This window comes from Knufia obscura (assembly GCF_036327395.1).
Source record: "Knufia obscura strain CCFEE 5817 isolate CBS 148926 chromosome Unknown scaffold_4, whole genome shotgun sequence".
Taxonomy (NCBI): domain Eukaryota; kingdom Fungi; phylum Ascomycota; class Eurotiomycetes; order Chaetothyriales; family Trichomeriaceae; genus Knufia; species Knufia obscura.
Window position 1 is genome coordinate 935,082 of NW_027042690.1, and position 25,491 is coordinate 960,572.

General features: G+C 50.9%; 12 protein-coding genes across 12 annotated transcripts; 6 read left to right on the forward strand and 6 right to left on the reverse strand.

Annotated features, from left to right (window-relative positions):
• Positions 1-553: 553 nt before the first annotated feature.
• MLH3 (DNA mismatch repair protein) lies at positions 554-3,532 on the reverse strand (the record flags this gene model as incomplete). The annotated part of the gene is made up of 1 exon (XM_064872720.1): positions 554-3,532. One exon carries the CDS (start codon positions 3,530-3,532, stop codon positions 554-556), a length of 2,979 nt encoding a protein of 992 aa, XP_064731378.1.
• Positions 3,533-3,991: 459 nt separating this feature from the next.
• NUT1 (mediator complex subunit) lies at positions 3,992-6,793 on the forward strand (the record flags this gene model as incomplete). Its single annotated transcript, XM_064872721.1, has 1 exon — positions 3,992-6,793. The coding sequence occupies one exon, from the start codon at positions 3,992-3,994 to the stop codon at positions 6,791-6,793; it is 2,802 nt and encodes a 933-aa protein (XP_064731379.1).
• A 131-nt stretch (positions 6,794-6,924) lies between these two features.
• Positions 6,925-7,764, reverse strand: PMZ80_004297 (uncharacterized protein; the record flags this gene model as incomplete). The annotated part of the gene is made up of 1 exon (XM_064872722.1): positions 6,925-7,764. The coding sequence occupies one exon, from the start codon at positions 7,762-7,764 to the stop codon at positions 6,925-6,927; it is 840 nt and encodes a 279-aa protein (XP_064731380.1).
• Positions 7,765-8,153: 389 nt separating this feature from the next.
• On the forward strand, positions 8,154-8,780 carry PMZ80_004298 (uncharacterized protein; the record flags this gene model as incomplete). The annotated part of the gene is made up of 1 exon (XM_064872723.1): positions 8,154-8,780. The coding sequence occupies one exon, from the start codon at positions 8,154-8,156 to the stop codon at positions 8,778-8,780; it is 627 nt and encodes a 208-aa protein (XP_064731381.1).
• A 41-nt stretch (positions 8,781-8,821) lies between these two features.
• Positions 8,822-10,633, reverse strand: PMZ80_004299 (uncharacterized protein; the record flags this gene model as incomplete). Its single annotated transcript, XM_064872724.1, has 1 exon — positions 8,822-10,633. The coding sequence occupies one exon, from the start codon at positions 10,631-10,633 to the stop codon at positions 8,822-8,824; it is 1,812 nt and encodes a 603-aa protein (XP_064731382.1).
• Positions 10,634-12,289: 1,656 nt separating this feature from the next.
• Positions 12,290-14,328, forward strand: PMZ80_004300 (uncharacterized protein; the record flags this gene model as incomplete). Its single annotated transcript, XM_064872725.1, has 2 exons — positions 12,290-13,668; positions 13,716-14,328. The coding sequence occupies 2 exons, from the start codon at positions 12,290-12,292 to the stop codon at positions 14,326-14,328; spliced, it is 1,992 nt and encodes a 663-aa protein (XP_064731383.1).
• Positions 14,329-15,185: 857 nt separating this feature from the next.
• On the reverse strand, positions 15,186-16,827 carry CCT2 (T-complex protein 1 subunit beta; the record flags this gene model as incomplete). Its single annotated transcript, XM_064872726.1, has 2 exons — positions 15,186-16,778; positions 16,825-16,827. The coding sequence occupies 2 exons, from the start codon at positions 16,825-16,827 to the stop codon at positions 15,186-15,188; spliced, it is 1,596 nt and encodes a 531-aa protein (XP_064731384.1).
• Positions 16,828-18,534: 1,707 nt separating this feature from the next.
• PMZ80_004302 (uncharacterized protein) lies at positions 18,535-19,101 on the forward strand (the record flags this gene model as incomplete). Its single annotated transcript, XM_064872727.1, has 1 exon — positions 18,535-19,101. The coding sequence occupies one exon, from the start codon at positions 18,535-18,537 to the stop codon at positions 19,099-19,101; it is 567 nt and encodes a 188-aa protein (XP_064731385.1).
• A 255-nt stretch (positions 19,102-19,356) lies between these two features.
• On the reverse strand, positions 19,357-19,830 carry PMZ80_004303 (uncharacterized protein; the record flags this gene model as incomplete). Its single annotated transcript, XM_064872728.1, has 2 exons — positions 19,357-19,516; positions 19,586-19,830. The coding sequence occupies 2 exons, from the start codon at positions 19,828-19,830 to the stop codon at positions 19,357-19,359; spliced, it is 405 nt and encodes a 134-aa protein (XP_064731386.1).
• Positions 19,831-20,557: 727 nt separating this feature from the next.
• PMZ80_004304 (uncharacterized protein) lies at positions 20,558-21,950 on the reverse strand (the record flags this gene model as incomplete). The annotated part of the gene is made up of 2 exons (XM_064872729.1): positions 20,558-21,691; positions 21,738-21,950. 2 exons carry the CDS (start codon positions 21,948-21,950, stop codon positions 20,558-20,560), a joined length of 1,347 nt encoding a protein of 448 aa, XP_064731387.1.
• Positions 21,951-22,422: 472 nt separating this feature from the next.
• On the forward strand, positions 22,423-23,379 carry PMZ80_004305 (uncharacterized protein; the record flags this gene model as incomplete). The annotated part of the gene is made up of 1 exon (XM_064872730.1): positions 22,423-23,379. The coding sequence occupies one exon, from the start codon at positions 22,423-22,425 to the stop codon at positions 23,377-23,379; it is 957 nt and encodes a 318-aa protein (XP_064731388.1).
• Positions 23,380-23,736: 357 nt separating this feature from the next.
• On the forward strand, positions 23,737-24,278 carry PMZ80_004306 (uncharacterized protein; the record flags this gene model as incomplete). The annotated part of the gene is made up of 2 exons (XM_064872731.1): positions 23,737-23,990; positions 24,017-24,278. The coding sequence occupies 2 exons, from the start codon at positions 23,737-23,739 to the stop codon at positions 24,276-24,278; spliced, it is 516 nt and encodes a 171-aa protein (XP_064731389.1).
• Positions 24,279-25,491: the final 1,213 nt, after the last annotated feature.

Consider the following 25,491-nt stretch of genomic DNA (forward strand, 5'->3'; position numbering starts at 1 on the left):
CGAGCGAGAGACGACAGCATCTTTGCGAGAGCGAGGAATGAGCCTGGATGCATTTCATCACTGCTTTTTACCCATCATGATGCTCATGCATCCATTCGACATTGGTGGTGCAACATGTATATCAGATTCACTAGCTTGTTTTCCAGACTTGTCTTCAATGAAAGAGCATTCCTCCCAAAACTGTTTGCTGTACATCATAATCGCAGCCCAACTGAAACGCTCCGTCCAGGTCGCAGCGACCGCTACTGTATGTTCCTGAGCTGCCGACCACTTCGGACACGTCGGAGGCCGCAATGCGCTGGCATTCATGAATGTCGAGAGGCCAGTTTCATCATGGTCGATATCGCGACCGAAGCATGTTTGCACCCAAAACACATTGCTAGCGAGACGGCCTCTCCATCGAAGTTTAGCCGGCAAAGCCGGGTAAGCAGCATGCATTAGCTCGTAAGCGACTTGCAGTAGTCCAAGTTACATCGATGCGAGGATCAATAGCTTGGTCGAAACAACGATTCGACCAGAAGTAACTCATCCCGCTACGTGGCGTGTCGGTAGGCTATAATAGCATAGGTGTTTCTGCTGATGTATGGTCTAGTCCAACCCAAGCGCGATATGTCTGTCCAAAAGTGTTTGCGCAATCGTCGATTGTATTCAGAGTCGACTGGCCTTGTGGAGGAGCAAACAAGGAAGCGGTCGAGTTTGAAGATTGACCTGCGCTACGACCTGAATTTGCCTCACCGCCTTTCGATGTCCCTCTCGGCCATGTCGCTGCGGACGAGGTTTCGGCCAGAACGACTGCTTTGTCGTGATCAAAAATAGATTCCGTGTTCGCGAGGTGAGTGGCTGCCAAGTCGAATGCGAGAGGCTTGTGGTCAGAAAAGCTGTCCAGGTCAGAGAGAACCACCATGCTCGGCCTGCCATGTGCGCACTGGAAAGGCAAAGTGCATTTGCTGAGCTGTCCGATTAGTGTCTCGCACTGGTTCATGTCCAGCTCATCGTTGAACATGATTGCACTGCGGCAAGCGCGAGAATTGACCAGTTCCAGAAGGCGAGGTGGGACATTGGAGGTGATGCACATAGGCTGTTGGTTTAGGAGATCCATATCTGAGGTGAGCTTTCGTCGCTTGTGATTGTGCATGCCAGATGAGCTTGGCTTGGGCTGGCGGACAGAATTGTCTGACCAGATTTCTTCTCGTAACAGCTCGATGATCAACTTAGGATTGATGCGACAGCGTTCAGCTATGACTGAAGGGAGACCTGTCACCCTGACCACGTGCTGCGCATGAACAGCTACCTCTTGTGCCTCGTCTGCCACCTTTTCACCACCCGCGTCCACAGCAACCTCATACAAAATGTTCCACTGAGCGAAATGCTGCTTCAGTGTACCAAGCATCTGAATCTCCGTAGGTGCGATTTCAAATATCAAAGAGCTTGCTAGCATGACTGCCTCGTCCTCATAAAGAGACCTGAGTAGGCCTTCGACTTTGCAACGTTCGTCAGCTGCGTGCTGATCGATGAGCACCAGCTTGCCATTGCCTTTGGTACGACAGTGGAATGTAGGCATCAAGGCCAGGATGAACTTGTTATCCAATTGTCTTAGGACTCTCGCATGTGGTAATACTTTCTTCGATATTCGGGGCATCTCGAGTTGCACGGCAGGCGCCCGGCAATGGCCTGCAGACTTCCAAAACTCGTCTATCTGCTTCTTGCGGGTTCGCGCTTGCTCCTCAACACTTTCACCAAGCTCATTGAACAGCGCTATTGACTTGAGCGGCTGGTCATGGTTGGTCGGCCAACCAGTGGAATAACGCCTGACATTCCGGACGACTTGCTCGAGAGGTAATGCGCGAGTCTTTTTTCGACCGCCTCGCGGGAGTGAACAGTTTGCCACGCCATGTGGCGTACGAGGTGTAGTGCTAGTGCTGGCTTTCGTCAGAGTGGTCGCATCTGGTAAAACCATGCCTGTTCGTGGATCGATACGCACAGTACGACCTGTTTGTGGGTCCGTCCACTCAAGAGCGGGTTCGGGGCTGCCTGCGACTGGCTCGATTGTAGTGGGAACAGCTTCGGGCTCATCTGCCACAACGGTGTCATCTGAGTCGGTGCTAGTCGGACGACTCCTGGACCCGGACCCTAGAAAGGCCTCCTGGCTGTCGGGCTTGCTTTTGTGAAACGGTAAGCCTGCCAGAATATCATCCACGGCTGCTGCACGGCTCGATTTAACACGTGACCAATAGCGGAAACTTTGCTTGGAAGGGAAGGCATCCAGTTGTCTGCGATCTGCAGCTGTGTCACCAGGGTCAGTGAGATCGACTCGCCCTGCTCGCTCCTGCCGAGGCTGAAGGAAATCATGGCTGATCAAAAACTCTCTAACCAGAGTTCTAATCAAACTGATGATTCGCTCCATGAGCTGCTGTTTCTGAGTGCTGGCCCCAATTGCACGTAATAGCCCATCCGTAGTTTCAAGGTGTGTGGAGACCCACACAACGAACATGGGCCATCTATCCACACCTTTGTTCGAATCCAGTCTCAGCCTGCGACCGGGTCGCTTCGAACCCTGCCATTGACTTGGACTACTGTCGAGTCCGTGATCGACGGCACCAAAACTTGAGCTGTCGAATAATGTGTTAATCACTTGGAACGGTTCAGGATGGTTCTGTTTGGTCAAAGGCTGATGGTTGATTGCCATGAACTGTACCAACTTGTGTGGCATCGGCTCAAGAGATAGAACAGCATGAATCGTAATGCTACCCGATGCAATTGTGGTATGTCGCCAGTCAGGTGCAGAGGCTTTGTCGATATAGCCGGCATGGTATAGAGCCGTGGCGACAGCTTCGACACTTGCTAGGTCATTGCTGTCCGCCATCCTCGCCACATGATTCGGTGGCAGCTTGTGATGGAAAATGTGGGCGGATGAAGAATGTTTGACATACAACTCAAAAGGTCGTGGAAAGGCAAGAATCAGACCAGTAAGTGTGTGCTTGAGCCGATCAAACTCTTTGTGGACTTCGATACTGTCGGCGAACCGATCGACTAGATGTTTGTAGCGGACCGGCAACTTGCTGAACAAATTGTGAACTTTCACTCTTGTCCCTCTTGTCACTTCTGATGAATCTGGTGGTTCCTTGGTATGACCCAAACGGCCAGACTCATCCATCCATAAGACATGCGCAGAGTCGTCGCTCGCGGTCCGGGACGTAATCGAAAGTAGGGATACACCAGATAATGCTGCTAGATACCGCCCGTCTCTACCATACGTGAAGCCCTCCCGTCCAGCCTTGGACGTACAATAAGCTCTTGCTAATCTACCATGTTCGCTGAATTCGTTCGCAGGGATGCCGTGACCATTGTCCAACACTGAGCAGAATCCGTGTGCATAATTCAGCACAACCTTGATGCTGCTTGCTTGCGCATCAAGAGCATTCTTGACCAGCTCGAGTATAACATCTGATAACGACAGTATTTGTACGGCTGATTTGATTCTGGCTTGGGATATGTTGTCTAAGGGATATATTCGGTTATCTATGAGGGTCATATCGATCGAGAGGAGGAGATCCAAAATGGGTCGTCGTTATTCAAGGTTAGTAGCCGCCAGCGTCTCCCAAAAACGGCTCCATGTCCAAGACGCAAACCAACGCTGGTTGACATCGCACGTGAGTAATAGAAGTCTTTGCGAAGATCCAAATTGTTATATCATCATCGCTAGTGAAGAAGGTGCGATGCACATTGAAGAGATGTGAAAGCAGTTCATGGCAGTTGCGCCTCGAAGCGCCAAGCATGTCCCCACGTGACTGCCATGGACCGGTACCGAGCGGTACCAGCTTCTTCTGATTCACATTCCTTTTAGGTCTCGTAGGAGGAGAGTGCGTTTGTCTTTTAACCTTCTTGATGTTTCATCTGGAGTTCGGAGTTGGATGAACCTCGAAATCATGCTTCTCAGACCTTAACCCGGCCATTTACAACTTTCCTACCAGTATCCCTCGATCTGTTGAACATGGCTCGATCGCATGTCTCAATCCTGGTCCGGCAATGTCTGCATCAACGAGTTCCTCCGCATGAGTTCGAAGAACTGCTTCGGCTCGCCAACAAGAAATGGCATCCTGCAAGCATAGAAATCGTGGCAAGCCTTGTCACAAGTGCTTCCAGTTATTGTCTTGCCAGTGATCCTCTTGTGTCGGGCTACCTTCAGGTTATCCTGACCTCACAGCTTGCCTCTGTGTCCGATTGTCTATCCACTTGCATCAAGGCCTGGCAGCATCGTTCGAGAAACGGCGGTTCAGAGACCACGCACCATGCAAGGATTCTAGCTCAATTCATCACAGACCTTACGCTTCTTATTCCGAGCCTTTTGTCAACCACCTCTGAGGGCAGGACATGCATCATACTAAGTTCCAGATGGCTACGGACTCTCTTTCATCTTGCAGCTGGTCCGGACGCGAAGCAAAACGATGAGCAGATCAATGTCCTCGTTGGTGCTATCTGCCTTTTCCTCATTACGCTTATGAATACCACTGCTGGTGCCACTGCTCTGAAACATGCGGAAAGTTCTCGTGAGGACCCGGTCAACGTGGCCATTCGTCAAGCTCTAGATGGCAGCATGGCGACTTTTCCAGATGTTTCCATGCGGCTTTTGACCGAAGCACAGAAGCATTCAGCTCTGCTCGAGCCTACCAACCCAGCCGCAGACCATGCGCAGGCAGCCGACATGGGGAATCAATTCGAAAGTACCATAGCTGATGCACAAATTGTCCCGACACGGGCAGCTACGTATGCACTACTGTATACGAAGCTACAGAATGCGTCTACTATAGATGACAATGCGCTTGTCCAGTTTCTTAGCGCCCGATATCCCGGCAACAATGGTCTAGCCTTCAATGATCTACTCTTCTCCTCTTTCGATGTTCTTAGCAAACCTTCGTCATCATTTGAACCTATGTACCAGGCACAATGCCGAATATACCTACACAACAAGCTCCCAGCTGTTTTGGCACTGATCGCAAGTTTCGAGCCTCTACCAACAGAACAATATTTGCAAGAACTATGGAACGACCTGAGTACCCTCGGCAATTCCGAAGTTGCGTCTGTTGCGAAGCACTTTCTGCATATTTGTGTTCACCACCGCCTCATTTCAGCAGACACGGTTCAGAATCTGACTGGCGAAGACTTGAACTCGACTTCGGCGAAAGGCTTATTCCCAAAACAAGCTCTGGTCGACCAAGTCAGTGGCAATGCTTCGAGAGGTCCTAGACTGGTCGATGAGCTTGCAAAGAACGACGGTAATGCAGGCCCTGTCGGCCTCGCGATCGTTGAGATAGTGCACAAGTACTGCCAAGCAAAAGAGACGCAGCACCTAAAAGACATGGCGAATGCCTTAGTTCGCCTGCCAAGCACAATTCATTCGCTCGGCATGTTTGTGAAACCAAGCTATTTTCTTTCTCCGTTCTGCAAGCTGATAGATGAGTGGGCTTGGGACATCCATGGCGAATCGCAACCGATCTACGAAGAGTTTGGCAGTATACTGCTACTGATCATGACTGTCAAGTTTCGACTGGGTCTTGCCAATCAAGAGCTAGGTCTCTCAAGCTCCAGTGGTTTCGTTGCTCAGTACCTGAGTTCAGGTCAATCTGAGCGACGACTTCAGCAGTTGACTGAAGGGGAAGCGCACAACCTCGGTGAGTGGATACACAACCTATACGACTCGGAGGGCATCAGCGATGATGTGACTACGAATTGCAGTGCCAAAGAATTTCATCTGATGGTGCCGACACTGCTCAGACAGAGCATGACGGCATTCTCGAAGGGAAATTTATCCCAAGACAAGCTAGAAGGTGGGCTTGATTACCTCTTAGAGCCCTTCTTGCTGCCCTCACTGCTCTCGGCGTTTGCGTGGCTTGCGCGAGCCGTCATGAAAGACACGAATAGTGCTACAGTCATCATAAGACGTCTAGCTAAAGCTCCAGAAAGCTCAGAAACGAGCAGGCTACACCGCACCATCCTGGACATCGCGCACGGCATGTTCCGCAGAACACTCTCCCAAGTTCTGGATCAACCTCAATATGCGGAAGTGATGGGACTTTTTGGTGGGGCTTCCCCTTTCACAGTCAATACAGGCGTCAAAGCAAACGATTTGAGCATGTGGACAAACGGTGCTGGTGGTATAACATCATATCTGCGAAGAGTGATTTCAGATTTGCTTGCGATATCAAGTGCTGGGATTTTCCAACCAGATGTGATCGTTGCGACATCACTGGTACGTGGGCCAGGAGCTGTGGTACATGCACTGGTCGAACTACTGGTCCAATATGCAGCGAATCAGCAATTTGCGCAACTACTAGACATAATTGCCACTATCATCGCCAGCACTGACTCGACAGGTGTTTCGCTGAGAAACTCGCTGCAGCTGCTCCACGCACGACTTGGCAAGTTCTTGAAGAAGGGTGATAATCTATTTGCAGAGGCTCTCGTGCATCTGCATCGTCGAATTGAATTTTACGCCACAGCTTTGACTCCTCAGCCCGGTGGCGACGACACTGGTATGATACCAGTGGAGGCGGCTGATTTGGCAGAGATCAATCTTGACCAAATTCCGTTGGACCCAGAGCCTCCCAAACAGCAGCCTGTCCAAATGCAGGAACCAGATTCACTGGCTGGTGAGGATATGGAGCAAATGCTGAACGAAGCAGCAAACATGGGCAATATTGATGACTACACGACAAACGAGGATAACATGTTCAACATGGACATGGATAACTACGAGCTGGCTAATCTGGACGATCTGGATATGAGCATGTTTTAGTCGAACTTGCCTCTGCCGGAATCTACAATCATGAACGATACTGACTTTCAAGAGATGGATTTGATTCAAGACGATCAACGCTCATTGTTGGCGGAGATATTCTAACGCTCGATTGCCCAACCCTACCTCGTTTATTCAAATCGATCAGTCGCCAGATCATGACTCTGGCCTTCTCTGCGAGCAGAATTTCGCTGCTTGCTTTCAACGATCAACGATTCAAGCTTATTTCGAATAGCCGCTGTACGAGCTTTGAGGTCGTCAGTGCTCCTGACGTCTTGTTCGGCATCCTGAGCTCGCTTTTCAATCCTCTGCTCGACAGCTTCGACTTCTGCTTCAACAGACTCTGCTTCTAGCAGATATTCGGTCAACACAGGCGTCATCACTTCGAGCGCATCGGGATGGACTCCGAACTCGCTCCCGATCGCAGTTCGCGCTGGCTCGGGCTTGACAGGCCTCTCTAGGGACACAGGCGACATTTGTTCCAGCTCGGCACTATCGAACTGATCCAGATCCATGATCTCAATATTAGAGGGCGAGCCTTTTCTGGATGGTGTCTCAACACTGCTGCCATCCTCAGCTGAAGCCAAGCTCTCCGTTGCATCACTCCGATCAGCTATCTTCGCTTTCTCACTGTTAGCTTCGACGTCCACACGAGCTGCTCTCTCGAGGCGCTTATTTTGAAGCCATTCCTTGACAATTTCGAACCTCATAGCCGGATCGTTCTTCAGCCAGTCACTGATGACACCGGCTTTCTCGCACTTCTCACACAGCGTTGGCTTGAGGAAGCTCTCCGGGCCATTGCCGTCCAGACACGATCCGGTGCCGGTGAAGGACGGCTGACTTGGATGAGTCGGTGCATCGTCGTCCGACTTGGCTGAATCTAGTTGGCGTTCGATCTCCTTGGAGCACTTCCATACCTTTTTGCTGTGGATGTGGCCACACAGGTGGTAGAAGAGAAATGTTTCGCACATGTTCGTCGATATGGAAATCTGTCAAATTTGAGATATGTTTCGGGGTCAGATCAGCGTGGTTATAGGATAGCTTGCTTGGTCGTCCCAGAGGATGGGGCAGAACAGCAGTATATGTATATCACTCCCCGACCAGAACAACAAACTAGACGCTGCTCTGTTCAGGCCTCCGCGAGACAAGGCTAACATGTCTTACAAGTGCATTATGAACCTCACAAAGACGCGACTGGAGTCCTTGCACTGATAGTGTCCTGCAAACAAAGGGACGCGACTGATGTTGTCTCAAGCGTGCCGCATGGCGTTGTTTCGTGGTGCGATTATTGTCAAAGCTCTGAACCTGAACACCACGACCCACGAACCAAAGCCCACGAAAACAAAGAATTACCACAACGATGTCCGGCCATAACAAGACTTCCAGAGGACGACCGGCCTGGGATACCACAGGAGAGTATCGACCAGGGCAGTACATCTGGGAAGTGGCTGGAGAGCCAATCAATTACGACTCTACTCCTCGAAGCACTGTCTACGATGGCAGCATGCTTAGCAGAAGCCCCAAGCACTCAAACAACGATTCAACGGGCAACGCTTCAACGAAGGGCAAGAATACTGCTGCGGAAGGGTCCAACACAGAGCATGTCGCGATAGACAAGGAGAACCTGACACCAAGCAAAACCAACAACAAAGGAGCTCCAAAATTTGCCCACAAAGGTAACAACGTCAGCGACATTGTCGGTTCAGAGCCAGACCTGGTTGATGGATGTCATGACGGGAAAGACTCCGACCAAATAGCCTCTTCAGTCACTATGCCTACTCGGAAGAAGGAGCTTGCTGGAGCAGCTCGCGGGCCTAAGGAGAAAAAGACAGAAGAGAGCACCCAGAAGCAAGAGCAGCAGGATGGCGAAGAGAGTACAGAGCACGGAGTCGTTGGTGAATATGACTACGAGCGAGAAGAAGCAGAGGTAGCCGCTAGAGGTGGTCACTCTTTCTGGGACACTGTGAGCGCAGACCCAATGAAGTAAAACAATCTCTAAATAAACTCAAGTAGCCATGCTAGAACAAACTATTTCTCTGGCTCCGCCACCAAATCCATCAACTTCAACAAACTACCTTCCTCTCCTTCCTTCCCTATATTATCAATCACCCCCATAATCTCCCCACTCCTCTCCTCCCCATAAACAGGCCCCATCAACCCCATAAACTTCTCATTCACTTTCTCCCTCACAAACGGATGACTCCGCTCCCCCAACGGCTCCCCCATTTCCCGTCTCACAACCTCAACAACCTCCCCATTCTCATCGACCAGAAAAACATCCATCCGCCCGCTCATCCCCTTCATACCCTCATCAACCACACACTCAATCTTATCACACATCTCTCGTACCGCCTGGTCCTTCAGCCGATCGTAAGCCGCCATATCGTGTGTCCCACCGTAGACGACTGCGTTGGCAACCTGGTAGTAAGCGCTAAATTGCGCATCGACTATATTCTCCGGGTGGATTTTGTTCGGTAGTGGTTGACCCACGAGAATCATGTTTGCTTTCGGCATTGTGCATCTTATCTTCTTGATGCTTTGGATCCCACTTGCGCCTTTGTCGCTCCATTTTCCGTCGCGGAGGGAACTGCCTAGACTGTCCGCCAACTCGATGAACGAATGCGTCATCCGGCAGCCGGCGTACGGCTTCAGTGCGCTGTCGGTGAACTCCCATCTGTTCCCGAGGTCGGATGTGAGTCGTTCGTAGTCCACGGCATGTCGGTCACGGTCTGTATATGCCTGGAGGAGACCGAGATCGCCTTCTATGATTTTGTCGGCGCCTATCACGCCTGCTTCGGCGAGTGAGACACAGAGAAATGCGTCGTGCGCTGCGAAGCCCGGGTGAAGACGTTTATTGTGCGAGCCGTTGGCGAGGTATTGCATTGACCCTGCGGCTTTGGAGCCTGCGAGCCCGAAGGCGTTGGATATGCATTCGGGAGTGAGATGACGGAGGGATGAAAGGACCGCGACGGCGCCGAAGATGCCGGCTGTGGAGGTGTTGTGGAACCCGCGGGAGTAGGACGAGGTTGAGAGGGCGACGCCGATGCGGATTGTGGTTTCGTAGCCGAGGAGGATGGCGAGGAGGATGTCGTCTGATGTTAGTGTGGAGGTGTTATTGCGGAGTTGGTGTTCGGCTTCTGCGAGGGCTGTGGCGATTGCGGTGACGCCGGCGTGGAGGGATGATACGGCGTGGGTGTCGTCGAAGTCGAGGGAGTGGCCGTATGTTGCGTTGAGGAGGGCGGCATAGTGGGGTGGGTGAGACTGGCCGCGGGTTGCGACTGTGCAGCCTTTGGCGGTGGGGAGGGACTGGGAATGGGTGAAGTTCAGGAGGCCTTTGAGGATGGGTTCGGAGGAGGGGGCGATTGCGGCGCCGGAGGCTGTGACGGCGATGAAGTCGAGGATGCATTCTTGGAGTTGGGTGCGGAGGGCGGAGGTGAGGAGTGATGGCTTGGCGGTGGAGATCCAGGAGGATAGGATTGAGGTTATGGGTGGGATGTCTTTGACTTGGGGTGTTGTGCCGTTTGTCTTTGGTGGTTGTTCGGTCTGTGCGTGTAGAGCTTCTGTTGGGGCTTGGGTCTCGGCTGGATTTGACGGTAGAGAGGTGCCATTCTTGATGAAGCCGTTGACATTGATGGAGTTCAATATCCGATCTACCTCGGAGCTGATGTTGGATTCATCAAATGCTCCTTTGCTGGGTGGTAAGCCATTCGATGTGCTCGAGGCAGTCGCAGGTATTGCGCCTGTCTCCTTGGTATGGGACGCGTCTTTTCCCTTTTGAGCATTCTGGACAGCTGTATGAATCTCCCCAGCATGCGAAGTAGCACTTTCCGAAGGTGGCATTGTCAATGGCTGTGGTGAGTAGATCGTTCTCGGAAGCTGGTGACGAAGGTGAAAATGGGCACGCCGTTCTTTCTGGTCAACGACCTCTGACAGTATGCGACAACGGTTCACTTGTGATTAGCCTAGCTACTCAAATGCATGGTCAGTAGGGATCCTGCCGTGCAGATATTAATCTACTCGTTTGAAGCCCGAATACGGAGCAGTATCGCTTTGGCATTGGAGAAGCCGGCTCTTGGACACTCTGTGCCTCGGACCATCTCTCCGCATCTCGGTCTGTACTATATCATCACTGTGAAACTGCAACAGGCCAGGCGGAAGAGCACTGCGAGTAGGGCATGCCAGTGGTTCATATGCAGCACAGAACAACAGAATGGGAATCAGATGGGTGCAATGACTACACGCCAAGAAAGGAAGGTCAGCCGCGCAAGGTCGCGCTTGCTCAGTTTTACGATCGCTGCCATAAACGAAGCGATCGCGATGCAGTCGAATGAACACTGTAAGCTGCCGGTGTCGAGTGATACAGCTGTGATTTTCCAACTCGCCATATGCCGTATCCGATGCTACATGTATCTCTGATGGCGTGTCTGTCGATATGCAATGTTTCACCTGTGCGATGTGTTGGCTACACCAGATCTATGCAGGATTCTGCTCTCGCTAGTCGGAAGTAGCTGAAAGGCTGATGCTTCAACTGTGCCAAAACTAGCCCTTGTCGCGAAGTCGACAGGTTGCGCGTGATATGCTGACAAGACAATAGATCTAGCTCATATGCTATCGTCACAAATGGAACCGCAAGCTTACGCTCGAAAAGCCGTTAAAGCGACGACCTTCGAGTATGCCCACGAATGTGTCGAGCATTAGGCTGCGTTCGCAGGCTCGCTATACTCCATCCTGGCAGGTCACTTTATTGTGGTTGCCCTTCGACCTTGAGGGAGACCTGCCCTCGTGAACCCTGGTTAGCAAGGTGGTGGTAACATGAACTGCGCGGTGATTGAGAATGGGGAGAATGAGACCGCAAGAGGAAGCCTGGCTTTCCAAAAGCTCCAGCCACAAACTCTGGCCCCGCCAACTGGACACGCAGTCAACAATACCACTGTCAGCGGCCATGCCAATGCTCATTTCGGGGACGTTTACCAGAACCATTATCACTTACCAGCGTCGGAAATAAGCATATACGATGCCCTGTACAATTCCCTGGCTTTCGATCGCATGAACGCCCGCCTTTCCAACGTCGACAGAGCACTACCAGGGACATGCCAGTGGTTGTTTGACCACGAGAGCTTTATGGACTGGGCCGACTGGAACAATATCGACGACCATTGTGGCTTTCTCTGGATAAAAGGAAAGCCTGGCTCCGGCAAATCTACCATCTTGAAAGAGGTCCTCTCTTGGGCAGAGAAGGAATGATCGACACAGATTGTCATTTCTTATTTCTTCAATGCACGTGCCTCCGAGCAAATCGAAAGGTCGAGCTTAGGGCTGTACCGTTCTTTGCTGCACCAGCTACTATCAAAATCACCAGCCGCCCGTTCTCTGTTCTTGTCTAGATTTTCGACCAAAGCAAGAGAAGGCAAGGTAGAACACTGGACCGAGACGGAACTGCAGAACTTCTTCATCGAAGTTGTGTCCGTCACGTCAGAAGTGCGTCCACGGATAACTATGCTAATCGACGCCCTAGACGAGGGTCAGGAGGACGATATCCGTCACATGCTTAGCTATCTCGAATGCCTTGCAAAGTATGCAGTTTCAGCCAGTGCCTCACTTCGCATCTGCCTGTCAAGTCGGCACTATCCAAGAATCACCGTTAAGAAAGCATTGTCTGTCATTGTGGAGCATGAAGCTGGACACAAGAAAGACGTTCAAGAATACGTGATGGAAGGCCTTCGAGGCATTGACGATCGTCAGACACTTGTGCTCCAGACTGAAGTATTGAAAAGATCATCTGGCATCTTCTTGTGGGTTGTCCTCGTTGTGCAATTGCTCAACACGATGTGCGACAGAGGAGAACCGTCTGCTGTGATTTTAAAGGAGGTCCGGAGCATACCCAAGGACCTACACGACCTGTTCGCCAAACTTCTAAAGTCGAGTAACAAAGAACCTGAAGCATGTATGACAGTTCTTCGATGGGTTATGTTTTCAGGCCGCCCACTGAGACCGATCGAGCTTTATTTAGCGATCCGCCAGGCACATGCACCACAAGAAGAATGGAGTGAAGCTCAGTGTGTTGACCGAACCACAGCGACAACGTACGTTCTCAACTGCTCACGTGGGCTGATCGAGGTAAGCGGATCTGGTGTAGGTCGTACTCGTCCAACGGCAAAATTGCAATTCATCCATGAGTCCGTCCGAGACTACTTGATGGCAGCAGACGTCCTCACTGCTCATGATTTGGTTCGGGAACCTCCAACCTCGATGTCCCGTGAAGCACTTTGTCACGCCGCCATCGCCGAGATCTGTCTGCAATATTTGTCCCATTTCTGTCGAACGGCGAGTCGGATTGACGAAAAAGACATGGGGAAACGTTATCCTTTGGTTGACTATGCGAGTCACTACTGCTGGCAGCACCTACAAAAGAGTCGATCGGCACACAGTCAGAACCTCCTAGAACTCTCCTGGAGCATTCTCACGGTGGAAGATGTCCGCAAGCGCCGTATTGTACAGGCAGAATACATGGCCTCAGCAGCCCATCTCAGGTCTCAGTGGTACACAGAGCAACGCTTGACGCTCGCGCTATGTTTTGCAGCAATGATGGGCCTGCCTGCATTGGTGTCCCACGGGTTGAAGTACATGACCAACGTTGACAGCAGTTCTCAACACCTTGAGCATGCGCTGCACATAGCATCATATCAAGGGCATTCCGAAGTGGTTGAGACGCTCATTCAACACGGAGCGAACGTCAATGGTCCGAAGTCGTGTCGTGGCGGTCCATTGATAGAGGCAGTGCACCAAGGTCACCTACAAGTGGTTACGATGCTAGTTGAGCGAGGAGCCGATGTCAACGCTCGTGGTGGAGCTTATCATAACGCATTAATCGCAGCGTCTTGTCTACGCCATCTGGACATAGCAAAGATGTTAATAGAGCGAGGAGCAGAAATCATGGGACCGCCTTACAGGCAGCTGCACGGCGGGGTTACCGAGATGTCGTTGAAATGCTGATCAACAAAAGAGCAGACGTCAATGCTCAAGGAGGAGAGTACGGCACTGCGTTGCAGGCTGCGTCAAGCAAAGGGCTCCGAGATGTAGTGCAAATATTGATCGACAACGGAGCACAGGTCAACGCTCACGGCGGGATGTTTGGCAATGCGTTGCAGGCAGCGTCATGCGAGAACCACCCAGTCGTGGTTGAGATGCTCATCGACAACGGAGCCGACGTCAATGCTCTAGTGAGAAGAGAGTATCATAATCCTCTCACTGCAGCAGTCGCGTTGGGGTCTTACGACGTAGTAAAGTTGCTGCTGAGTGCAGGTGCAGATCCAAATGCTGGACTTCAAGGGAGTTCCGGAAATACGCTGCTGAAAGCCTGGCGCAGATCTCAGAAGTTTTCATATTATGAGAGGCTGGTGGATGTACTGCTTGATGCAGGAGCAGACCCTTTCCTCGTGGAGGACTTTTGTGTGAGATTGAATCTTCGCCTGCACGCGCTGCACCGGCGACTCATCAGCGGCATCGCACTTGTGCCATACAACGCTGTTGAGTGAAGACCTTGATCATCTGAAGCCTCACGACATCATATCCTTCTGGCAACAAACTCCTGTCGATGCTATTCTCGTTTGCTCTTGATGACTATCCTGCTGCGCATCGCCCCACCGGCCTAGCCAAAGCTAGCTAAAAACAGCAGGCGTCGACGCTCACAACCTGACGGCTGCAACACTACTTCCACACTGCCGCCAGACAGCCACATAGGGTGCTCGATTGACTGGCAAGTTGTTCCCAGCTGAAGTCAGGTTTTAGTCAGTTCAAAAGCCACATGACTTCACAACGAGACTCGTGCTATGGACGTTGCAAGGATGCTAGTGAGCCAGCTGCCATACCTTCGGGCTCAGTCTTGAGCCGTCACGTACAGCCTGAGCGAGATAGAAAACTTGTGGAGTTATGGTACGGTATATCCGCGCTTGAACTTCTTCTGTGGATGGTTGAGTGAGAGTCAGGTTCTTGAGCTTGGTTGGTACTGTGTATGTGTGGCGCGGTGTTTGTTTTGGGCATGTTGCTTGCGCTGGCGTTGGCGAATTTTCAGCTGGCAATCACTGAGCGTATGATCCAGTGCAAAGGAACAGATGTGCATTAACACTGACACTGACTAGTACCTGGTCAAGACGTTTCTCGCAAGGGTGAAATGGCTATCTATCGCAGGTGCTTGGTATTGGTGTCATTGTCATTGCCACCATCTATCACAATTCAAGGGTATCAATCGATCGATACATACACTATTCATCATGCCATGCTTTTCCGACCTTTGTCTATGCCTGCATGACGCCAGGTCAATGCATGCAGTGCTGTCTTTTGTTCATCGCTCATACTGTCAAACGTAAACATGCTCTCATATCTCATAACCCGCTCACATCCTCTCCCTCCTCCTCGGTGCAGCTCGAATAATATTGTCCACCCTCAACAACAACTCGGCTGCCTCAGCCGCACTGCTTACTACCGCCTTCTTCAACTTGTACGACTCGACCACGCCCAACTCTCTCATATCTGTGATTCCACCGCCTGGGGTGAGCAGGTCGAGTCCTGATGTCGACATCCCTCTGTACACCTCACTCCTCAACTCCGACACGAGCGCCGAGCTATCGAGACCAGCGTTATCCGCCAGGATAGTCGGCAACTGTCTCAACGCCGTCGAGAACGCATCAACGGCTATTCTCTTCTTGCCTGGGATCTTCTGCGCAAGCGAGTCCACAGCCTTGGCCATCACCATTTCTGCACAGCCGCCTCCGAGCGTTACACGCGGCTCCTTGACGACCTGCGATAGAACAGCTAGGGCGTCATGTAGTGATCGCTCCGCTTCATCGAGGAGTTGTTCCGTTGCGCCTCTCAACACAATCGTGCATGCTTTTCCACCCCCTTCGCCCATGCCGGAGAATTTGATTAGGGTGTCCTCGCCGATTATCACCTCTTCTATCACGTCGCAGTGGCCCAGCTTGACTGTGTCAGGGTGGTCGAATGTGCTCGCGATTTCTCCGCCCGTTACTAATGCTAATCGTTCAATCCCATCGAAATCTGCGTGTTCGATTGACATAATCCCCGCCTCTGTGAAAAGTTGTTCAGGCCAATTGTAGATAAGCTGTCTGTTAATGAAGCAATTTATGCCATGGTTTTTTATCCTCTCGACTTTCTGTCTCATCTTCTCTTTCTCGGATTTCTCCAGCTCGGCTAGTTTCCCTGTACTGTCGACCTTCATCCTTGCACCGAAAATTTTGACTTTGTCTGTGTCCATTGCTGTGTTCGCTACCAGGATCTTTGCGTTCTTGAGTTTCTTGGGCTGGTTCACGCCGATGCGCTTGTCGAGGATGAAGCCTTCGTCGAGATATGAGTCTGATAGCTTCCCGCCTGGTTTCTTGATGATTTGAATGTGGTTTAGGTCTGTTGTGCCGCCGAGTCGTAGCACAGCGTCACATGCTAGATCTGCGAATTGTGTGCGGTCTTGAGCGAGGACTTTGGAGGAGAGGGTTGTCCGTGCGATCGCGGACAGGTCCTTCCGGAACTCATCTTTGTTCTTGCTGTTGTTCACTGCGCTTTTCTCGAGGGCTTGCAGGGCGGCAGAGGCAGCGAGTCTGTACCCCTCGATTATGGTCTGGGGGTGGATCTTCTGGTTGACGAGTTTCTCGGCTTCGCGGAGGAGTTCGGCTGCTAGGACTGTGACGGAGGTTGTGCCATCTCCTACTTCGTCGTCTTGGACTTTTGAGATGTTGACTAGGACTTTGGCGGCTGCATTGTCGAGGGCGATGGATTTGAGGATTGTTGCGCCGTCGTTTGTGACCATTATCTCTCCGGTGCTGGCTGATTGGAGGATTTTGTCCATTCCTTTGGGGCCTAGAGTTGATTTGACGAGGTCGCCGACTGCGATTGCGCCGACGAAGGCGGACAGACGAGCATTCTCGCCTTTTTCTTCTTGGACGTCGTCGGCGAATATTTGGGTTGGGTTATTGCTCTGATTTGGTTAGTGAGGGTGGAGGGCAGGGTGTATACAGACGTACCATCTTGACTGTCTGTGTGATTGCTGAAGTGTATGTATGCGGGAGAGTCAAGAAGCCCCAGAACAACAGCACCAACGCTATGAATTTCGTGTATAGGCTGCGGAGTATCAAAAATATTGGGCACGTCGGCGAGGAGAGTCGTAGCCTCGTGGCGCCCGCATCGAAGCCTTATCAGATTCACGTGATCGTGCCTGCGGGCTTGGCAATATTCGAGAACTTCTTCGTCGCAACTGAACCGTGGTGTTCTTGACTTCTTTGCTTTTCGATATCTCAGTGCATGGGCATTACGTACATCAGTGAGGACTCGTCCGAGATTACGTTTTTGCTAGTTGAAAACTACAACTATGACTGCTCTTGTTGGTCTTCGGATCGGCAAGGAATTTTTGAACAAATCTATTGTCTCTGACACCTTTTCATTGCTAGACGCGCCTTGAGCGCGCAGGTGAGGAAGAGTTGCTGATCTTCATGATGCTGAAAGATGTTATGGCGTTGGGCGAGAATGCTACAGTTTCAACGCGGTGCCCCCGAATCTGGGGATTATGAGCTCAAATGCTCAAACCATGGCGCCAGGTCAGCTATCGATTTCTGTACTCGAGTGCCCCCAGGTTTGTAAGTCAAGCACTCAACAAGCTAGGGGTATCGGCGACAGGTAGGTCTCGTTCTCTGGTGTTTCCAAGTCTAGAAATCGAACTGCTCTTTATTTCTGTACTAGGTAGGGTCCTCTTGGAACTAGGAATCAAGTGCTCCGAACAGGTCTTGATTTTTATACTAATGGGTTTCGTTCTCTACACCAGGGTGCGCCCGAGTCTCAACGACGAGTGCTTAGAACAGTCCATGATACCTGTACTAGTAGGTCTCGATTCCTATGCTAAGGCACTCCTCGAGTGTAGAAATCAAGTGTCTAGGATTTGAAGAGCAGCTCGCGATTTGGTACTGGGGAACCCTTCAGTCTAGAAAACAAGTGCTCAGAAATTCGAGCTTAAGCTCTTAGCATCTGTAGCTGGGGAACGCTTCAGTGAAGATGATGTCCTTCAAGGATATAAATGGCTCTTAGTGGGAAGCTTGTTGCGCCTGCTGAAAGCGAAGCACATTGGTAAGCTACTCATTGCTACATGCGCCTTGAGCGCAGGTGAGGAAGAATTACTGATCTTCGTCATGCGAAAGGTCACTATGGCCTTACGTGGGAATGCTATAATATGTGAGAGTGGATAGATGCGTTAGTGAAGCGTAAGTTCTTCAACAAACACAATGCGAACAAAAGCTGAATAGAATAGGAACAAGACACGAACAGAACAGGAGCAAAACGCGAACAAGATGCTAATAATATAGAACTACTTGTCCTTATGCAACATATTGCCCTTTCGCAAGAAGTCACCTACTAACTTTAAGTACTTCATCAACCATGCCCGAGAGTACTTTGCAGCGGTTAATCCTTTGATTATGCTCACCCTCGGCGAATACACTTCGTCTGACGCCTACGGCGACTTCCTCCATACGTATGGCATCAAGAGCGGCGACTTAGTTGACAACGTCGGTAGAATGGCGCTTCGTCGATATGATAAATCTGGAGAAACTGATGAAGACCATTGTGTCATCGTGATACCATGCTACGATCTGGGGGCTGGCCGGTATGGGAGCTTCAAATGGTCGACATTTGCGTACGTCTTCACCTACACCGTGATGATTGCATAGGTTGTCGTCGGTTGGGCGATGGAACTTGAGCAGGGTAGCATGACGAAGAGTCAATTCCTCAGCAGGGTTATGGAGAAGCCTGCTGAACAAGTCGGCGACGGCACTCCTTTTCGGCGAGCATTTCGTAAGGCTCGCTCAGACCTCCAAGTCTCTGCTCGACGAGGTACAGTGTCAGCTAGGAAGTACACCCCTGGCCCTGCACAGCGGCAAGGTTTGAGGCGAAACCACATCAAAGACAACGATCGGATATGGGGCAAGGTTATTGAACGTCCATCATACGACAGTATCAACTTCTTCGTTGATCAGGGTGCGGGAGACGCGTATACTCTTGCTAGGACAGAAGCATGGGAACTCGCTAAGTTGGAACTTGAGATGATCATGGAGTGTGGCTGGGCGCAATGCGCCTCACAGAGCCTAGAGAGGAACCTCCAAACGATCGGTATTACAAGGAAGCACTATGGCGTGCTCTACACGTCGAAAAGGAAGACGAGCATGCAAGTGAGAGCATGGATGGGAAAGGTCGAGCAAGGACGGTCCTACTATTTCGAGGCTGCCGGCCTTGATGAGCAGCTGCTGGGGCCGTAGGAAACGCTGCTACTGTAGAGGGTGGGAATGATAAGGAGGAGAGGCATCTGCCTATCAAGAGAATAGCTGGGTGAGGTAGAAGCAAGGTAGAATTAATCAATGCCAGAACGGCATGTGAGGCGACTACAAGGGCTGGGTGTTCAAACTCAGTATGTGATCCTCATAGTAACTCGGAACAAGATTCTGTCAGCGAGCTATCAGACCAACATCACACAAAGCTGATGTGCTAATTGCTCCATCAATCAGATGCCAACATCAACGTCCGCGGTAGCTGATGCGGCTTCTATACCTCCCGGTCTTGATGTGTTGCTTCTCTAGGCTGTCGATCCTCGCGGACTGGTCATTCTGTTGCCATTCCTGTTTTTCGTCCTCGAGCACCCGAGTCTTCTGTCTCTCTTCGTTGGATTCCTTATCCCTCGACGTTAGCTTGGTTAACGTATGTTGTAGCTCGTTTCGTAGTCGTTCGAAGTCCTCGGAGGCTTACGCTTCAGGAGTCGAGCTGGCAACTGGTCCAGCTCGGCGAAGTCGTTTGACCACTTTGGTCATTTTGTCGACTTTACCGGCGTGGTCCTCGTTCTTCCGCTTCAGGGAGGCTCTATATTCTTCTTGTGGGGGCTCTGATGAGCCGGGGTACATGTTGATTTCATCCTCGTCTTGCTCATTCGCTGCAGTTTGGGCAGCCTGCTGGAGCTCGGCAACCTTCGCAATGTAATCTGGGTCATTCACCATGAGCCTGCCGGAGTTGACGAACGTCCTTGGTCGCAACTGTCTCAGGTAAGCATCGTCTGTAAGCAGCGTCCCAGGGAGTAAGGAGGTCTCTTTGAGAGGCAAGAGCCGTTTGGCGTTGGCGTTGAATGCTTAGACACAATCTTCCCATGCGATACCGTGAGCACATGTCTCCTGTGTCCTCTCCTTCCTGGACCTTTAGCCAGCCATCCTTCGGGGTCCTCGTCGAGGTGCTTGGGAGACATCGGAAAAGACGTGTTCTGACAGTCTGGGGACGAAATGAAGCTCAAATGAAGTGTCGAAGGTTGAACTGAATGAGTCTTGCTCGATTAGAGAACAACTAATGAACAGGCTTGTGTACTTTACTTAACCAAGCCAGGCGGCACAATGAGGTTCGGGTGAACGAGTCTGAAAGTTGACCTTAGCGGATCCCGAATGAATCAGCGAACAAGGCAGGAACATTTACGTACCTGCCCAGGCGTTATTTGTTCCATCCGGCCGTTGAAACTTCGAATCGCTCTCAATATCTGCGGGCAGGGGAGTTTGAGTCTGGTCACAGAGACAAGCGAGACGTTATCTGGTCAAGGCTGCATGGCTCGCCATAAGGCACGAAACAAATTCTGATTCTGCCATCCTTTCTTGAGAGGACAGCTACCTGCCAGCATGAGGGTCCGCCCAAACGTCTCTGGCTACAACTCTGCATGGTCAACAGCATCACCTACCAAGGCCATCAATCATGATCCTGCGCATGACCACCAGGATTCTCTGCTGCGTAATCACAAGTAACAAAACACCTATCCACATCCGGCAGCGCCTCAGCACAATACTGCAACGTCTCCGAGATATCATGCGCCCTCCTCAATGGCGTCTTCTCATCCAGCAGAATATCATACTCAACCCACACTCCGTCTCCCGCGTGATATGCCGTAATCGACTTGAACCCTCTCACCAGCGGACTAAACCGGAAAGCCAGGAAGGTCAATTTTTTCAATACATCCATTTCCACTGCGGCACCGCACAGATTCGTGATGTTCTCCATTGCTGTTGTGCCCCAATCGTAGATGATGTATAATGACAGCAAGGCCGCACCCACGGGATCAAGCCACCATACGCCTGCCGCTTTGCCAATGAGTGGGAAGAGGAGCGAGAGAGTGTTGAAGTAGACGTCTGTTTTGCAGTCCTGCACTAGGGCTTGAACCTGAGTTGTTCTGATCTTGTAGCAGAAGAGGCCGATTATGCCTTTCAGACCTACTGTGCCGGCCATAGCGCCGATAGCGACGGCGGGCAGATTAGCAAGGGAGTGGTTGCCATTTGGTAGGAGTCTCTCGACTGATTCTTGGAGGATCTGTGCGAAGGAGATGATCATTATGACGGAGAAGACTAGGATGCCGATTGGTTCGAGACGTCTGCGGCCGACGGGGAAGCGCTTTTTCAGTTTGTCAAGGCGCCAGGAAACCACTCTGTTTGTGGACCATACTATTACTGTGCAGAGGAGGTCGAGAGCAGAGTCGAGGAGGGAGGCGATGAGGGAGAGGGAGCTTGAGGATAGTGCGGCTATGCCTTTTGCGATGAGGAGGATGATGTTGGCTAGAACGTTGATGTTGATGGCTCTCCGGGCGATTTTCTTGTCGTGGGCTCGTTGTTCTCGGACGTCTTCTGGGAGCAATTCTTCGATGTTTTCGTGGGCTGTTTGGAGTCCTCCTTCGTCGTCGTTGATGCCGTCGTGGTCGGCGTCTGGGTTCATGCTGTCCATGATATCATCTGCCATGGCCTTAACGATGGTGTCGACTTCGAGCCAGTCATCGAGTCGCTCATTTTGCCTTCTGTAGTAGGCTTTGATCTTCTTGTTTTTGATCTGCTTTAGCTAGATGCTGTTAGAATTGCTCATGTTCACCATATTGTGTTCGTACCTCATCGTCAGACTTGCGATACTTCTTGTACTTGCTCGTGTCAATGTCTTGTGTCAGTTGTTGCTTCAATTGATGCGTCGTCCGCTTGGCCATCGCAAGCTCGACAACATCCTTGAAACGAGGTCTAGATTTGAGACCAGTTTCGATGTCGTTTCCCCACGAGTCTTCATGCTCATTTTCTGGGTTTGCCCCGAAAGCTCTTCTTCCGACCATGCTGGCAGCTGTCACTCCCTCAATACGACGTTAGACAATCAGCGCGGACTTCGAAGATCAATCTGCAAGCATAACAAGCAGAATTCATCGTAACAAATTTACCCAACCGCATCCCCCGGATGAGCACGCGCCCTCAACTCATGACGCAAGTCTGCAGAGACATTTCTTGCTTTGGGCTTGGATCGATATGTTAAAGCCCGCTAAAGACGGCAAATTTAGGCTGCTGATGCTTGACTGACCCCAAAACGAGTGTTAAATGAGCAAAGGACTCAGGAACAGGTTAGCGCCTCAGCCACCAAAACGTGCTTGGAGATGCCATCCCGGGTGCTTCGGTCGCGCTTTCCCTTCTGCGCACAAGCACGCGTGCGACTTCCCCATCAAAGCGCGTCATTGTCTCGGACTCTCCATTTTGTCCAACTTTTGATCGGTACCATAACGCTAGACACTATTTCGAGATTGCTGTTTCGCAAACATGGCAGGCCGGTCAACCCGAAGCAAGACTGCGACAGTCAAGACACCAGCAAAGAAGCCTGGAAAAGTTGAGAACAGTACATCGCCTTACTTCGACGACTCGCCACCTGCAAAGGCCACCACGAGGACACCAATTTCCTCCTTGAAGAAACGCAAGCTAATTGACCTGACACAAGATGATGAAGATGAGGTTGTCGTCGCCAAGTCAAACGGCAAGAAGTCGAAGAAAGAACAGCCCGAGAAACGGCTAAAGACCTTTCGAGCCAAAGCACCACAATCATTCCTCCAGAAGCTCGAACGAGCACAAACACAGCGCATGATCGTTATTGGCCGTACAAGGTCTAGAGAAGGGTCAGAACTTCAGGAGGATATTGATATTGTTGGCACTACTGGCAACATCTACACAGTCACTATAGGCCGACTACCCAGCTGCACCTGTCCAGACCATCAAAAAGGTAACGAATGCAAGCACAAGGTCTACGCTCTGAGTACGGTCCTCAGAGCACCATATGACCTACAATATCAGCGCGCTTTCCTTACAGAGGAGGTGCAAGAGATTCTGTCAGGTGCACCTCCCATCCCCAATGCAACAGGCGACGCAGAAGAGGACAACGATGGTAAGAGGAAGCCAATAGAAGGAGAATGTCCCATCTGCTACATGGACTACGACCCTGATAACAACGAGCTGGTGTGGTGCAAGGCCGCTTGTGGAAACAACATGCATAAGTCGTGCTTCGAACAGTGGGCTGCTAGCCAGCGAGGCCAGGAGGTCAAATGTGTGTATTGTCGGACGCCGTGGCAGATGGACAAGGGAGATATCCAGGCTATCAAGCAAAGCGGCGAGGACAGTGGTGACGGGTATATCAATGTTGCAGAGCAGTTTGGGTTGAGTCGTGCAAGAGACTACTCGGGTTACCATCAGCCGTGGGTTAGAAGGAATTTCGGTTATGGGTGGTAATGGCTTTGTATCGAGTGTACAAGTGCCTGTCGGTAAAGACAGACATGTTGTTACCGCTGTCCAGGCAGTATGGGCAATGATGTGAGGTTAAGTATCACTTTTCGATGACCAAAGGAGGCAACTTTTCACTTGAACCTCAATTCGACCTCATTGCAGAGCTGATTTACAGCTCAAGCCTTGATTTGACCCTAACAGATCTATTCTCTTCGCCTACTTCTGCCTGTTGTCCCATGAACACTTCTCGATCTGCTCACTACCACAGGTCTTCTGCATCTACCACCAACTCTACCCACTTGCCTCGCTTCCGCGAAATCTCACTCGTCTACTGCTTCAGCTAGCAGCTTGCGAGGTTACACCATGTCGTCACACGAGACTACTGCAAAAGCTACTTTGTGTCCTATCGCCGAAGATGATCGACCTCCCCGAGGAGACGAAGCCTCGCTGAAGCGAAGAAATGAAGACCTCACTCCCGAAGAGGACACGGTGGCTAAGCAGGCCAAACAAGCTCGGCGAGATGAATTCGTACAAGGTCCAACTCTTGAAGCAGAAAGTGCCCAGCAGCTTTGGGAGCAGGATCAGATGCGAGATGAACCGATCTTACCTTACGAGGAGTATTTGGAGCTCGTGGCCAAAATAGAGAAATACAGTCGCGAAGACGGACCCCAATAATCGATGACCTCGAGAAGGAGAATGATCTCGAGAAGGAGAATGCACAGCTAAAGAAGAAGGTCGAAGAACTAACAACCAAATGCAATACCTTGCTCGGTGAGAACGTCCTGCTAAAGAAGGAGTACAACGAGGTGCTGGTAAAGATCGAGACAATAGTCGAGATGAATATGGCGGTCACCAAGTCGCTACGAGCTAGACTAAGCAGGAATACGCTTGCCGAAGAGAAGTAGAGGTAGCCGAGGTTGATGGTGCTGAAGACACTGCCTAGATCAAGGTCTGGGAGCTGCAGGGAACTCAGGGAAGAAGATACCCGGTTAGAGACAAAGCGAGAGGGATATGAAGACCACTGTTGGCTCGCACAGGGAGTGTCGGCAGGAAGATGCGTAGGCGAAGCGAAGGCGATCTCAGTTCAAGCGACCGAATTGAGGCGAGATAGCAACCAACGAGCTATAGATGTTGGTAGTCCAGACTGGGGGTTCACCAGTACTGAAATCGAGAACTGCTTGGAATCTTGAACACTTAATTTCTATACTCGAGGAGTGCCTTGTTGTAGAAATTGAGACCTACTAGTACAGGAATGATGGACTGTGTATTCGCAGAGGGTAAGCACAATCACCGGATTAATGGCTGCAGAGTACTCTCATGAATGGTTAACAAGGTACTCAAAGTTAGAAGATGACTTCTTTACCAGGGCAATATGCCGAACAAGGGTAAGAACCTAAGGCTACCCATTTAAGGCGATCTCTCCGAGGCTCTCGCTCTGCGCGTATTGGTTAAAGGTAGACAGCAGCGCGATACGGGTATAAGAGGCATAATTATAGAGAGATCTACCTATAATGAACTCGGTAAGGCCTGGATCGTAACCGAATATAAGGAATAGCGTATAAGAGCTTCCCGAATAGTTTAAGGGGGGATCTCCCGTATACGGGACTCGCGGACTTAATCGGTAAAGAAGTATATAAGTATACCCGTTGACTTCGGGTACTCTCTAGAGTACTGCTAGATATAATCGCCGTAAAGTATAAGGTATCGCCGAACAGCTTGGTTGCACGGCTCGGTTCGGCGATGCAGATCTCTTGTCGTTGAAAGGTTGAGGCTCGCTAGCATTTGATTCACCTCCTGGTTCTGATCCGTCTCCGGGTGTACACCGCCAGGCTCTTGGTTGAGTAATGTGTCTCAGCCGAAGACGGCGATTAGTGCTTGCTCTTCTATGCTTCGGACATAATATACGTTCCTAACAGATACCGGAACAGTACTCTTCACGAATTCATAGATGTCAAACTTCATCCATAATATACGGGTAGAGCAGCCTCGTGCTTTACCAGATATATAAAGCAGTAATTTAAGGATTCTTAATCAGGTCCTACCAGTGGCTTTCGTACGCTGAATTCTAGCAACACCCAATATACCGTACGAAGATCAGCGAGCAAGGCTCGAGGGCCG